At 45.0% G+C, this 16,070-nt stretch overlaps 1 protein-coding gene across 1 annotated transcript in view; it reads left to right on the top strand.

The window, feature by feature from the left end:
- Positions 1 to 16,070, top strand: part of TTBK1 (tau tubulin kinase 1) — a 38,087-nt gene that overhangs the window by 20,945 nt on the left and 1,072 nt on the right. The window contains exon 6 of the mRNA XM_029085173.1: positions 14,000 to 15,594. Within this exon, the coding sequence (XP_028941006.1) occupies positions 14,000 to 15,424 (1,425 nt within the window). The 3' untranslated portion in view covers positions 15,425 to 15,594. The remainder of the gene's footprint in view (positions 1 to 13,999; positions 15,595 to 16,070) is intronic.

The following is a 16,070-nucleotide window of genomic DNA, read 5'->3' as shown; positions in this document are numbered from 1 at the left end:
AAACAACTAGAAAACTCAAAGGAAGTGGCCAGCAGCCATTTCCCACTGAAGGCTGCGCTTTCATGGTCAAGTTAGGGGAACAGAAGTGTTGGTTCTCTAAGAGGTATCCTCCTACCCCCACCCCATCCCATCCAGGCCTTTCAGGCCTTTTCCCTGTGCCAGTGTCCACGTGGCTGCATGGGGAGAAGGAAAGTTGTTTTCAGCTTTGTTTCATTTCCTGCTTTGGTTCTCTGTCCATTTGCACAACTGACAGCACTGGCAAACCAGGGTCAGCGGGAAAAAAAACAACTGATGGAGCGCTGCCAACAGGAAAAGCGATCATGGGGCTATGGGCTGAAAAGTTAGTTGCCCTAATTATTTTTCCTTTTAAGTTTGATAAGGTTCCTTAAATTCTTTAGCTGGGTTAAGTCAGTGTAAATCAATACTAGTGACATAAAATTCCCTTTCAGCGTCAGACTCGTAGACAAATTGTGTTCATAAAGGTCCAAGAACAACGTTTGTATCCTCAAAGAGACATTCTTGGTTTTATTTCCCTTTGTACATAGCTCTTGTTCTCCTCAGAATCCAAAATGAGGATTGAAATGAGCATTTGCCACTCCTTTACGGTACAGAGGTAATTAGCATCAGAAGGACAGGTAGCTGTTGCTAGGATCTCGTGCTCTACTTCAGTGGGTAAATGCACATCAATTGTATATACATACAAAAGCCATCTTTTTCTATCTTGGTCTCTTGGCTCCTTTCACTGACTTTCTATGCAGAGTGGGAGATGTTTCCAATTTATTGCTCTCTCCCCAGCCTCCTTCCCCCAGGAAGGAGCTAATGAGATGTGATTTCTGTGAAAACATTACTGTAAATGCTTGGGTTAAGCTAGCATGAATTGGGTAAATGTAGCTATGCCAGCACACATTCACTTCCAGTGAAGAAGGTTTTGGTGGGAGGGGGTTGGCTGAACCTATACTGACAAAGGTGCAACTTTGCAGATGCCAGTGTGTCTGCATTAGGTGTATCTTGTTGATATACCCATGTTGACAAAGTCCCTGATATGAACCTATGTCCACCTTTCTCATACTTCTTTACCAGTGTTGAGGGGCAGGTAAGTGGAAGAGTTATGTTGCATCACCTCTTCCACCGTTTAGTCTCTTTGTTACAGTGATGACAGAATGTAAGATAGAAATGCCCTGTAAGACAGCCATATGGGTGATACAGTCCCATCCCTGTGCTACCTCTTCATGATGAAAAAGTATCTCTTGCTCTTCCACTTCTCTTTGTTGTGGGTGTGAATCTGGACGTTGTGGTAGTAAAGGCTGCTGCAAGACTTGCTCTGAAAGGGACAAACTGGTTCAAAAGTTGTATTTGTTGGGCTGAGTTGTCTTTGTGATTCCTAGAGACTTCCAGTCTGGGCTGATGCTTTCCTTTCCATATGACAGATTTTGACTCCAATGTGATGATTCTTTAAGGGTCCCCAAGGACAGAGGCAGATCAGCCCATCTCTCAAATCCTGTGTCCAAATGACTTTTGAGGAGTGTATAGGAAGCTGCTCTAGCTGCCTTTCAGTTCCTAGGTACTCAGCTGAGGGTGAGAGTTTGAGAACACCTTCTCTCTTCTAGTGCTGGGAGGCAGCAGGCACCACCTGAGCTGTGATGGATGTTCGTAGTTGCCACCTCCCCAGCCCAGGATGGAGAAGCTGTACTTGGGCAGTTGACCTCCACTTGCTGAGATAAGACAGCTGACTCCAGGACTGGCTGACATTCTCCTCTGGGATCTTGTCCATTGCTCTGTAAGCAGAGATGCTGCTGCTCAGCTACCACTCAATTAGCTTATGTTTAAATCTGAATCTGGATGCAAGAAAACCAGCAGTCTGCTGTAGCCCTGACCTTTTGGTAGGCTTCATATAGGATGTCATGAGGAGGCAGAACCCCCTCATCTGCACCTCACTGCTTCAGAAGGTCTCTTAGACCTAGTTGCCTCTTTGTTTCCCTTTGCCTATCCCGTCTCTTCCCCATATGACAAAAATCTTTTTACCCCACCCCAGTTGCCAGTGCTTGTCCCACTCCACACATTCACCTGCCCCCATGGTTTACCTCTGTTGCCATTCATGGTGTCTCATGTCTCACATCCTTATTGCATCCCTGGGTACCTGCACTACCTCCTGCCCTTGCTGTTCACAAGAATACTTGGTTGCCTCCTGCACCGGTTTCCTACACATTGCATATCTCATGTTGTACCATACCATCCCTGTAGCACTTTGATCAGACTCTTGCTTTCCATTCCTCTGATTTCCCTGGAGGAAACAGTGAAAAATGACACATTTTGGCACTTGGAGCAGTCTCAGCTCTACATGGAGTCTGTGTGAGGAATAGTGATCATGTTGTTTAAAGGCAGTTTGATTTCAAAGATAATAGAAGATGAGCTCCATTTTCAGGACAGTTTTACGAGTTTAAAATCCTGGACTCCTCAGGACTTAGCAAACTCCCTAAAATTTTTGTGTACATGAGCAGCTAAATTTAGAGATCTGGCAATGCTCGTTCCCCTAAGACACAGCTACCATCTGTGATTGCAAACCACATCAACAGCTGGTTAAACACCACTTCTATTGTTGTGATCTTGTCTCTAAATTCCATTTAAACTGATGCCTGGTCTCTGTGAGTGAGCAAACGTCTCAACTCCAGTTGCAAACAGTACAAGCTCTTCCAACTGCATATTTTCTGAGCTGACAAAAGTGACTGTCCCCATTCTCCAGCTTAGGAGTTGGCATGTGGGAGATCCAAATAAAAATAGAAATAAATAGGGTATTTCAAACAGTCAGGACAGGGCACTTAGTTCTAAACTTTAACTCACTGGTGTTTCCTCTCATTGCCTGTCTTATCTGGAGGTATCACAAAGTGGAGGATTTTTTCTTTGAGGATTGGTGTTCTTCACTTTGGCACATGTGATGACAGTTCTTCCCTTATCTAGCCTGTGCCACTGGCGTTAGGCCATCAAAGTGTCTTGTTGTTTTAAACAAGCACTGTGTTTCTTCTGCCATCCCATTTAGCAGCTAGCTCTTCCCAGCTGCTTCTGCAGCAGTCAAACCTGGGTGTTACATGAGAGGGCAGTGTGCCTTTAAGAACCAGTCAACAATCTTTTTTCCTTTTTGAGGTGGGAAAAAAATCTAATTTTGATCTATTTTTTGCATCTGGGATTTCTGAAAAGAGGCCTATTGTTTCAAACTGAGCAGTGATAATAAGCAAAGGTCCTGAGCAGCTTCACTCCCCTCCTCATGAGGCAGAGAGGTTGAGTGACTCCAGTAGCTGGGCTGCTGTTTCCTTTCCAAAGGTGACTGTAAAGCCAATTAACATCCACCTTCTTTTCTAACTCCTCTAGGCTATGAGCACTCCAAGATGAGACACAAATGTCATTTGGGACATTTCTCTGCAACGTGCTTCAAACATTTCTTCCAAAGGGTTCACTTTGGAGTGTTTAACTACCTCATTTGTCTTTTGTTTCAGTAACATCACCAGGCTTTGGTATCACCTCTATCACAGGCTACACTGCCCCAGAGTGTACAACCTCTTCTGAGAGACTTGATAATTTGTTTTGTAGTAGAAGCCTTCTGCAGTCAGATGGGAAACCAGGGCAAACACCTCAATTTAGCCTTTCCAGAGGTTGTTCAGAAAAAATACCTAGTAGTCACAGTACTCGTACCTTCCTATGGCCTCTGAACCTAAAAGATGCCCAAGTGCTTTATTTTTCCTGCAGGTCACTTCCCTGCTGTTTGACATGGAGGAAATCAGCAGCAAATAAAGCCTTTTCAGAACATGTCAGGATGAACCCAGACATGAGAGTTTGATTGCACAGAGAGAATTTCAGCAGGCAGAATATTATTTCATGATCTGGAAATTGTCAGGATAGTGGGTGGGACCTATATACCAAATATAACAAATATCGTTGAGGCATTTCTTTGACTGCAAATTAGCAGGAACTTCACTTGCTCTCTCATATAAAAATGCACTATTTGAATCTGGTGCTGTGATCCTATGTAAATAAATAAAGGCGAGAAAATATAACCATTGCTAGTTTAATCCTGTGTTGTAAAATAGCTCAACAATAGGATGCACTGTGAGACTGAAGATCAGAAAGCATGGAAAGATGTGTTCAGTCCTTTTCCTGTTTTCTAATGCCCTTCCTTCTCATGCCTCCATCAATTATTCTTCCATGAAGTGTATATATGGAACTTTTAAGTGCTTGACAGTGGCATAAGATTATTCTTGAAAGTAATAAGGAGATTTTCTACTGCTCATCTGGAGGGTTTGGTGACAGATATCCACTGTATTTGTCCAGTGGGTCTAACATGTCTTCCTTAGGCTATGTGAAGTCTTGGTGTATCCAGTCACATTTGTATTACAGCCACATCATACTGTGTCAATTACCTAATTTATTTTTATTGTAAACTGCTGGGTTAGATGAATTACACATTTTATTAATGATTGTCAGTGGAGGTTTATTCATGCCACACTCAGAACTTTACCTGGAGCTGAGAGCATTTTGTGACTTTCACGTTGAATAAGAAAAGGCTCTTTTATCCCAATCTATGGAAAAGAGAAGCTTTGATTTTTATTTTTCCTTTTCTGTTTTTCCTTTGGTGGCAAATGGGAAAGAACTATTCGGAGATAGCTGTTGTAAATTTGCCTAGCTCTGTTTGGCAGTAACAGACGGGCTTCAAGAGGCTAGCTGAAGAAAATAAAACTGCATTTCCTACCAGGCAAGGTCTGAAGCCTTGAAAATAATGGATGATCTGCAAATCCCTAAACTCCTGTTAGTGTTTATAGTGAATGAATTGCCCCAAATATTTCTCAGATGGAGAACAGGAGGTGCTCTTCTTCTTGACCTGCCTCCCCTGTAGTTGTCAGCACTCTCCAGAGTGACTGGAGGAGATGACAGCTTCTGGAGAGGCTGACCAAAGTAAGCCAGATGTGCTTCCCGATTTCACACTGGTCCCCAGGGTGATGTTGGAATGCTTTTTGCTGGAGCTTCCATTTCTGATTGTATGTATGGTTATATGTGTTCATGACCCACACGTGGAGTGTGAATGGCCACACGTGGTCATGCCTTACGGAAGCATTTCTGTGCCAGTAGTGGACCACTTTGCTCACATCCAAGTGCTCAAAAGGCTGTTGTAAAGAACACATCTCAATCGGTTACAGAAATTATCCTCATGGCACCTGGTTCAGCTGGCACACCTGGCCTCCTTTGCACCTTGCAGATCTGATTTTGGCAACCTGTCCCAGCCCAGTTTTCTTAATTCAGTGTCTTGTAGCATACATACCCCTCCATTCGCCATCCACTGGTGGCAGAGTATGCTGGTGATAGGAACGGTGCTGCCACTTGGGACCTAATTTCTTAGTCTGCAAACACCTCTTTTGGGTAATGTGAAAACATTAAATAAAATGTGTAAAGGCTGGTCATTGCGGTACCACCTTCCTTTTGTTGCATTTTTATACCATGTGTTTTGTGTTTGGGTCATTCTAACACACAGAGCTGCATTTGCAGTTCCACGGGACAGCGTAAAGATTAATTTCTGGGAAATGTTTCTAAGTGTTATTTGATGTATTGCAACTCCTTTGTATTACACTTGCCATTGAAAAAATGATGTTACAATGAATGTAAATTTTAAACAAGCTGCTAACCATGTAACCTGGGGATTGGAAGCAATCCCCATTTTACATTCACTTGCATGTCTTCTAGTGTTTGAAAAGAAAATAGCTTTATGTTTGGAGGTTTTATTTTTTCATATGCAAAGTGTTTCAAGTCTGTTACCTCATCTAGTGCACTTGCCTCATAAGAATTACCAGGGCTTCCTCCAACAACTCCAACAAGTTTCTCAGTTTAATTATGAGTGCAGTTAATTGATCTGGCAACATGAAACACAGTAATGACAAATTTCCTCTGAACAAGTCCGATAAGGAAGATTTCTGTGGGACTTTTGCCCCTTCAGCTTGGTCCTTCCTGGAAAAAAAAGCCAGATCAGGTTCTTATTCAGCACTGCTGACTTCTGGTTATCTTTATGACTAAGCAAGATGTTTAACTTTCAGAATCTCCTTCTTCTTCTTTCTTGCTGCTATTAAGTTGCCTTTACAATTAGAGACTAGAACGATTTTTGGATTATAATTTCCTTCCACTCAGCTCGCCATTTCCTGAGTCTCTTCTAAGTAATAAAAATGAGGTGGCCCCCCCGTATCTGCTCAGACAGGGAGCTCTGCATTGACACTTGCTGGAGACACTGGTGGGTGCAGAGGTGGGAAGCTAAGTGGCAGGCATAACACCTTTACAGAGCTGATGCTTCCGTCCAAGATGCTAGGAAAACTGGCACAAACCTAACAACATATGAAAGCACAAATAGGGAGGAGCAGAGCACTTATCCAGCATAGGACTGGACTGTCCTTTTCACCTTGGTAAAAAAAAAATAAAAAATAAGAGGAAGGCTGTGGAGCATTTGATGGTAAGATGCTGGAAAGAAGAACATCTCTCTGACATTTATGGTGCTGATTCTTGGAACGCAGAGATCCTGCAAGCAAGCGTGGCAGCTCTAAGACCCCTGCTACTTTTACCTCATCTGATGCTGGTTTGAAGAAAGAGCTGCTTCATAAACACAGATTCTAGGTTTTTTTTCCACTCACTGCTGTCAATCCTGCCAGATCTCCCAGTCTCAAACAAGCTTAGTCTATGTTGGCAGAGGATAATGTCACTTCCAGGATATGCTAAGGTCCTGATAGTATCCAAATCAAAGCTGTTACAGGGAAGACTGGACTACGGCTCTTGCTGTCTGTGTGCCATCTGCATCTCTCAGGACTAAGGCCTCTTCCCATTCCCAATGGGACAATTAACATCATGTTGGGAACTTGATTTCTGCTTCTCGGACTTTCCAGCTCCCATGAAGAATCTCAGGGACCAGCATATCCTTCCTTTGCATTACCTTGTGTCACCTGTTAGACTTCTGTTACTGCTAAGCAGAGGAGGGTCCAAACCATATTTAAGCAACTGCTATTCAAGTAGGAGGTGAATGTGGGCTTCTGTAGTCATTTCAACTGAGAGGAGACAAAAGCTGTAGGTAACCTATTGTGCTTCCTGGTTTGCTTGAGAAACTTCATCTGCTGGGACTTGTGTTTGCTTGAAGCAGTGGATCTCTGGAAGGTCCCCTTCAAGCAGGTCTCTGGCACGAGGATGCACAGCAGAAGGGCTTCCTCAAGTTGCCAGAAGTCCTCATCGATTGCTAGGGACAGAAGGTTTGAAGAAGCTGTGGAAGTTTGTCTCAGGGGGAGGGCAGCAGGGAGGTGGAGGGGAAGCAGCCTGCTGTAGCTTTAAAGGTAATACTGAGTTGGGATCCATTTGGAAGGGTGTAGTTGACTAAAGGGATCCAAAGCTTGTTTTCCTTGAGTCTTTTTATTCTTCCTGTATCTAATCCCTTTAGAGCCTAAGGTCAACCCTTTTTTGTACTGCAATAACACTGTAATATATGCTTGCACTAATTCTTCTGGCACACCGAGCATGCAAGACCAATTTAAAGCTTTTTTCAGAAGAAAAACACTGTATTATTGTGTATATAGAAATACCGAGAGAGAATTTGCATTCTGTCTCCTGTATAAAAGCATGCATTGATTACCTGTATGTAGACCATGCTGTAAATGCTGCAGAGTACTGTAAAATCCTACACTTGAAACCACAATGAACAGGCAATGTCATCAAAAACAAACAAAACAGAAGCTGTGCAATGGATTTTGTGCCTTTTTTAAATCCATGTATGTTAATCCAGACAATCTGAGGGAAAAAAAAAAAAAGAAAAGAAAAAAAAAAAAAGCTTGTATACTACCAAAACCTTATTAAAGAATCAAAGGCAGCACCTTGCTTATGGCTGGGTTTTTTGTTTGCTTTCTTGTTTTGTTTTTCTACTCCCTTTGCTTTCCAGCTCTGGGATGGTGTCCCCCTGCTTCATCCAGGGAGATGAAGGAGCTCTGGTAGAACAGGAAGACTTTAATTATCATTTACTAATGTGATCACTGAAAATTTGCAGTTAAGACAGGTCTGGGAGTAGACACAAAGTTCCGTGACTGTTGGAGATGTTTCGTGTACTTTGGGAAGGCCACACTGTGAGTTCAATTTGCGTAAATTTAGGCTAGTACCAGTTTCACTGACTTGAACCCTGTCGTATCACAGCAGCAGGTGACAACTAGCCCCAACTTATGTAAGTTTTTAGAGCTCCGCCTTGACGGTTACTGACTAAACTTCAGCTTGAACAATTCAACACCTACGAACACAGCAAAAACAGTTTATCACATTTCTCTTACTTTCTTACCTTGGGCGTCTTCCCCTGGTTGGTGGTGTGGTGTGGATGGGTGGATGGCTGTCTGCCATCAGACATTTGACAAGGTATTTAAGAACTTCTGGTAAACTTCTAGCCTCTCTATCCCCCAAAACCCCAGGGAGATGAATATAAAATTGAGGCTCTCCTGCAATAATGTACTCCTGCCTGGGCTGCTCAGTGGATCCCACCATGCTTGCCTTTCATCGTGACTCCTATGTGAAAGCAGTCTCTGCTGTAGAGCAGCATGTGGTTCAACCCCAAGTGCTGTTGGTCTGTCTGGGATCAGGTTGGAGAAGGAAACACGGCGACAGACCCTGTCTGCTTTGGTGTGAAGTGCACAGTTGCTAATTCAGTGTTTTTCAGAAAGTGGCTGGAGAGGGAGACTGCAGGCAGTGGGTGCATGCAAAGGCTCTGGTGCCTGTGGAAAGGGTGGTGGAAACTTTCCCCCTTGCAGGAGAAGCACAAGACCCCAACTCCTCAAAGGCAGAGAGCAGTTTGTGCAGGCAGGTGATGGTCTGGCAGGAAGAACTAGGATGAGGCTGTGGTTCCCAACTTACAGGGTGGTACAGCATGACTTCCTTCTCTCTCCTGGGAATCGTATAGAGGGTCAGGATTGTTCTGAGTGTGCCTCCAGCAGGGTCCAAAGTCCATCTGCTCCACGATGAATGCCTCAGAGCATGTTTTGGTTTGTCTCTGTAAGGCTGTTGGTATGTGGCAGATGTGTACGTCTGTCAGATGCTGCAGAAGGACACACTGATGCCATAGTGATAACCACAGTCAGAGACATGGTTCAGAGCATGGTCTGAAACAGAACAGTAGATAGAAGAGATGCAGCATTTCCTGGGTTTATGTTAGGCAAATATTGTGATTTTTTATTTTCCTGTACCTGGTGACTTGTTTGTTTTCGGGGTTTGTTTTGATTTGTTTTGTTTTGAATTATTGCATTTTAAATGTTTAAAACCAAGAGTTGGGAGAAAGAAAAAAAAAAATCCCAAATTCTACAGTCTAAGGGAAAATTGATTTGGCTCATACGGGAAGCTCTTCCCTTTTCCCCACGTTGGTGCAGAGCTGCTTAGGAGATTGGACTTTTCTGGAGGACACTGGGCCCGCTCTGTGCTGTGCCACAGACTGCTCTGCTGCAGGGGCACAGGCATGGGCAATCTATAGGGTTTCTTCTCTGTGCCCTCATGAGTCAGGAGACCACCAGAAAGCCATACCGGCAGAGCAGGTACTGTTGTCACTCTCCATTGCCGTAGGGACCTGGGCAGTGTGTGACTTGGCATGGGGCAAGACATGTATGAGCACATTAACGAGCTGGATGCCCATACTGCTCCTGAACTCACCAGCGTGAGTCTGCTCTGTGCTGCTGTCTGAGAAGAACACATCTGGCTACGTTCCTGGTTACGAGGGGACCTGGGAACTTCTAATGCATGGCTGTAAACTTACTGTAGCAAAGTGGAGACTGCATCTTTGTTGATTTTTGCAGTATTTGCAGCATCACTGGGATATAGGAACTACTGCTGCCCATATTGGGTGATGTAAGTCTCCTCTGAGGATGTCCCAGTGCCAATGATCCCACTAACTTTACACCCCACCCATTTACAGTACATACAAACCCCTAGACTGCACTTAGCTGTTCATGAGCACAGGGGCAGAGATGGACTTGAAGGGGCTGGTTTCTGCCTCTGCCAAACATGAGTGGGTAGATCGTTTTTCTCTCCCAACTCTCCTTCCTCTCTATATTCTAACTCTGGCCTCTGTGCAAAGCAGGGATATTTATTGCCTGCCAAATACATACCGTTACCCAAAGCAGTTACTAGCCAAACTGAATTTAAATGCAGTCCAGTTTTATGGACAGACAGAGTGTTAAAGAGGTGAAAGGTGCAGCCTTTGTGGGGAGCACGTGCTCGGACACATATACTGCCATGTGCATTCCTGAACACTTGACTGACAAGTCAAAAGAGTGTCAGGAGTGAAGATCTGAGCCCAAGCAGGTTGGAAAAAATGGTTTACTATCCAAGGACAGACAATGAGTCTTCTGAGAAAGTGAGGAACACAGGCAGAGATCAGAGCTCAATGGAGGTAAAGGAAGTCCTTTTGACTCAGATTTTGGCTCTGTTCACTCACAGTCTTGGTAGCTTTAAGAAAAAATGCTCATGGCATAGTTCCTGCTTATCGTGGAGTGAGCCTAGCAGAGGGCCACCAACGTAATTAGGAACTGGAAACGTATGACATGAGGAGAGGCTGAGTGAGCCTCCTCCTTAAAAAGAGAAGGATTGGGGTGGGATCTTATTTCTTCCTTGAACTACCTGATGAAACGATGATACCAGACTCTTCTCAGAGGTATACAGTGAAAGGATGAGATGTGATGGAGACAAGCTGCATGAAAGGAAAATTAGATATAGGAATTAGATATAAAGAAAAACTTTTTCACCATGAAGAGCCTCAGATACTAGGACAGGGTCCCAAAGAGGTTGTGGAATCTCCATCCTTGGAGATACTAAAAACTCAGCTAGATAGGGCCCGGAGCAACCAGCTCTAAATTGGTCCTACTTTGAGAGGTGGTAGGAGCAGAGACCTATAGAGATTCCTTACACCTTTGTTACTCTACAATTTTAAGATACAGGCTAAGCCTCTCCACTCTGATCTTCTGGCATCTTCCCACAGTTCCTCCCCTTTGGTACAGCAGAGCAGAAAACTTCTTCTCCAGCCTTCAGGGAATAGTCCTAGGACATATGAGTGTGCTGTAGTACAAAAGACACATGATGACTGTCAAGAGAGGACACAACCTTCTCTAGTGAGAGGTTCGAACTGGGAACACCCTTGCTCAGCAGGGCTTGCAGCCAGCTGCTGATCACATTAACTCCACAGTGAAGACAGTCTCAGACTTTGATGCCCTAGGACAGTCTTCCTTGTTAACACCTTCAGGTGATGACAGTAATGAAGGTAAGAAAATATACATTAAAATAATATTTGACCCAAGAGATATTTCAACGAAGTTTCTTTTAGTTGGGTTTGTAGGTAACTTCTGTCCTCCACATTTTTTGGCATATGTATGCTCTTTGGATTTTCTCCATGGTGCATTTACAGTAGCCAAACAACCACAGTCTCAGGCTGCTTTAAGGAATGCATTCTGGCAGTTTTAGGGTACTGCAAGCAACAGGTGAAGCCAAGCAATCTCCCAAAGAAGCCAAGCAATCACTGTCGTGTTTAGGGCACAGTGTCCGTGCAGGGAAATAGAAAATACATGGAGAAAATGAAATGTCAGACAGAAAGGCAGGCCATTTGCTAAATACCAGAAGGAATTTGTACAGCCAGAGGTGGAGGTTAGAACCATTATCTACAGCATGGCTCAGTGACAGCAAAGGGGAACTAGAGCAGAAGAAAGAACTGTTATTTTTATTACAGCAATGTCATGCTGTCCAGCTCCGTGTCGTACCTTACTGCTTAGTGCAGTCTCATCTCAGAAAAACTTCTGATGTCTTGCAAGGGCAAGAGCTGTTGAGGAAAGAGGGGTTGCTGGGGACAGGGCTGCTGGTGGGACAGACTGCAGGGCATGGAAACCACACCTCTGGCCTATATAGGATATGCACTGCAGGACTGGATTTACTTCTCCTTGACCAAAAAGCAGATGAGATGACACAAGCTCCTAGGAACTGAGAGGAGATTTGAAGGTTTACACATGCAAAAAGAAACCACTGATCCTCCAACTGTACCATCAACCACAGAACCTAGAAAATGGGGTGAAGTAGAGCAGCAGGTGAGCTGTTGTTGGGGATGGGGTACTCTTTCCAGCGGGAGGCTCAGCACAAGGCAAGATGTTGGTCAGGGTTTCTTTATCAGGTCTCAGTCCCACTGTTGGATCTGTTGGATCAGGACTCCAGGGATAGCACTGCAGGTGAATTTCTTGGGGAAATCAAATCCAGCCAACAGGCAGAATCCAGTCCTAGGCTGCGGAATGGACTAATTTCCAAGAAATGCCTGAGGGAGGAAGCCAAATGGGTAATTTCCTTTGCAAAGGGTGGTAAGTCCTTCTTACCAGTCCAAGTTCCACATCTGTCATCCTGATACATAAGGTACAGTGTGTCAGTGAAAGCCCAAATCAGGCTAATACAGGGCCAGGGTTCAGCTTTAATGAAAGAAGAGAAGCAGCTTTGGACTCCAGAGGCATTGCCAAAACCAGCTTGTATTTTAATTTATAAGATATAAAAAGAAATAATAAATAGATAACAACTTATCACCATGCATAACAGCTTGATGCTGCCCACAAATCTATTTGAGATGTCCCTGTTATGCATGAGCATAAAGATCTTACATTTTTCAGACATACTAATAGGACTCTGTAGTTGCTCTACACAGAAGAACATGCAGACTTTCAGCATGATTTGAAGTTGTGTCGTTGGACTGAAAAGCTATTGAGGGCTTTTTTTTCTCCCCCTAGAAACAAAAAGATCTGTTGCCATAGCCAGGTGGATGTGCTAGCTGTTGGCAGCTCTGTAGAGCACAGAATCAAAAGGGTGCTTGTTTAGGCGTGTAGCCTAAGTATCCTCTGACGTTGTCAAATGCCGCTTGAAAACACAGATGTGTGGAGCCCTTGTATTCATGATTAGGACTTTTCAAGGGTAACATGTGATGCACTATTGACTCATTGAGTTTATGGAGAGGCTTTTGTTTTCCAGACCTTTTAATAATAGAAGGGTGACCTAAATGTTTTGGGGTTTTTTTTAAATCTATTTTGTGGAGTGGTGCTACTGTGGTTTTCATTCGCAATCAATTGTTAATTAGGCCAAACTTTGATGAGCATTTCCTGTTTATTTTGCCCGGTTTGGCTTGTTTGGTCAAGCATGTGCATGTGTGTGTGAGCTGCTGCTTTTCTGGTAGCATTATCTACAATCATTTCACAGCCTACTCCTGGTGCCTTATAGGCAGTCCCTCCACCACAGGCTGCTGCTCGAGAACCAACTGTCCTGTCCTCCCATTGCTTTTAATGGTGGGACACCCCAAAGTCTGATAATGATACTTTACCTGTTAGCTTTCATTACTTACTCGATGATTGGTTTAGTTAAAGCAGAGGCCTGTAGAAGACAGAATTAGGAGTTGCTGGAGGGAGGTGGGAGCAGAAAGGAGGGTGAATAGCACGGCAGGGGAACACAGGAGTGCTACAAGGGTTATTGCCACAGGTACAATGGTGGATGGTACTGTGATCAAGAGGTTTATCTAGGCCAGAGTGGCTCCTTGAGTTCACTGTGGCCTGGGCATAAAAGAGAGTTGATGAATGGTACCAGTAAGGAAGGAGTGAATATGTAAATACATAAATCCTGAAACAAATATATAAATACTGAAGAAGATTCAGAGACATTAAAAAGTCCTGAGGAGTTGTTGCAAACAGCTCTTTGAGGTCCAGGATAAAGACTCCTAACAAAGGAACTCCTTTGGCACATTTTTTTGTCTTTATGGATAAACGTTTGTGAATCTCTCCTTTCTAAGGTTTGTACAAATCGAACGATCGAGTGATCACTGCTCAGGCATGTATTTTGGAAGCATGGTGGACTAGATGCTTCCCACTGCTATTGATCCTGATGTGTTCTGTGTCAATGCTCTGTCTGAATACTAACCCTTTTCTTTGTCACATCTGTCTTCCTGCAGGCATATATGCTGAAGTCATTTGAAATGAATGGTCTGCCCAAGGCGGTGCCTTTAAGTTTGCCTTACCAAGACTTCAGAAAAGATGTGTTAGACTACTGGGAAAAGCCTAAGATATCCCAGCGGATAAAGAAAGTTGATTTCTCAAATGTTGTCTTGACTGCTCCTTGCAAACCTCTGGAACCCTATCTGGAAATAAATGGAAAAGAAGAGGAGGAGGAGGAGGAAGAAGATGAGGAAGAAGAGGAGGAGGAGGAGGAGGAAGATGAGGAGGAGGAGGTGGAGGAGGAAGGAGATGAGATTGACATGCACAGTGGTTCCAGCAGTGACCTGAGTCAAAAAAGCACAGAGCGCAGCCAGGAGTGTGCGCCATCCACGCTCCTGGCTGATGACCAGAAGGGATCTAAGGGTCGAGCATCCACTGCTGACGGGGACCTGGAGCTGGAGGAGGGTTCAAAAACATTAGTGCTGTTTTCACCAGGTGATCTGAAAAAGTCTCCGGTGACCACAGACTTGGCTCCAGAAGTTGATCTGGGCACTCTTGCTGCACTGACACCTCAGAGCGAGCGGCCACAGCCTATGGGTAGCCAGCTGGATGTATCCGAGCCAGGGACCCTGTCCTCAGTCCTTAAATCTGAACCAAAGCCTCCCGTGGCAGTGGCTACAGCTTCCTCCCCCTTTACCAAAGTTGAGCGCACGTTTGTTCATATTGCTGAAAAGACCCACTTAAATGTCATGTCTTCCAGTGGCCAGCTGATGAGGCATGAGGAATACTGCCCTCCGGGCCAGTTTGAGGAGGTCATTATCGAAGAAGAGCTGGAGGACAACCTGGTGCTGGTAGAGAATGGAAGCATACATTCGGGGCTAGAAGGGGCAGAGACGGAGAGCTGCGCGCTTTCGGCTAATCAGATTGAAACCACCTCAGAGACGGTGGGGGAGCAGCTGGCCCTTCCCAATGGGATAGCAAAGCCTCCCGAGGACAAGCCGGAGCTCTCTGACAAAGTGGCACTCTCGTTGGATTTGGAAGAGCCTGGCAAGATGGCGACGAGGGAGCCTGACCTTGAGAAGTCAGCAAGAGTGGCAGAACGCCTTACGCGAGCAGAGACCCTCCTTGACACAGCGCCGCAGGGCCCCAGGAGACCTCTGGGCTCCAGGTATAGAAGTCGGATACCCATTTTGTTCTCTGAGGAGGACACCGGCTCAGACCTATCAACTTCACTCTCGGCCAAAGAGAGGCTTTATAAGAGGGCAAAGCAACCTGACTTGGCTCGCCTAGTGATGGAGAAGAGGCAAAACCGCCTCCTTCGACTGGCCTCAGGGGCCTCCTCCTCAGCATCCTCCAGCGACGAGAGGCGACGGGCTTCAGAAACCCTGTCGGCCACTGGTTCTGAGGAGGACACACATGACTCTGATGACTCCATCCCAAGGAAGGCAGGGAAATAGAAGGCTGCCCTCCTGGGGAAAGAAGAAAGACCCATAATCACAAAGAGCAGAATTCCTCGGCCCATCACGCCAGTGAAAACACCGCTAGAGACAGCGAAGTCTGAGAGCTCGGTGGCTGTTGCGATGGCAGTGCTATGTAGCTCCCCGCAGGAAGCAGCTCTTGCCTACAGGTAAGACCAAAATGGTGAGCAATGCAAAATGTTGGACTTGTTAAGGAAGAACAGGCAGGGCTTTGCTCACCTCCCACTGCTTGGCGCTTCACTTGGCTTGAATGCATGGTCCATCCCTGTTTCCTACAGTCATTTCAGCTCATCAGTGTGTGAAATTCCCCACTTCTCTTGTCTTCTTTGGCTCAGTCTGGCCAAAGGGCCAAGCCCCTCTTCACTTGCCCTGGCTTTGAGACCTTCTTCCCTTCCACGACCTCTTTCATGTGGTCTGATCCTGCAAATAGCAGATTCCTCTGGTGTTGTGCTCTCAGTTTTGCAACATGCTCGTCGCAGCCGTGACTCTGCAGGGAGACCTGGCCTGGCTATTGGTATTAGAGCTACAAGGGCTGAGAGGTTGCCAGCTATGATTGCCTCAGAAGATGGCCAGCATGCAAAGAGCTGGAGAGAGGGAGGTACACACACACACAGAGGCTTTGGCA

Source organism: Antrostomus carolinensis, unplaced genomic scaffold (genome assembly GCF_000700745.2).
Source record: "Antrostomus carolinensis isolate BGI_N321 unplaced genomic scaffold, ASM70074v2 scaffold9145, whole genome shotgun sequence".
In the NCBI taxonomy this organism is placed as follows: Eukaryota; Metazoa; Chordata; class Aves; order Caprimulgiformes; family Caprimulgidae; genus Antrostomus; species Antrostomus carolinensis.
This window is presented reverse-complemented; position numbering and strand designations above follow the sequence as displayed.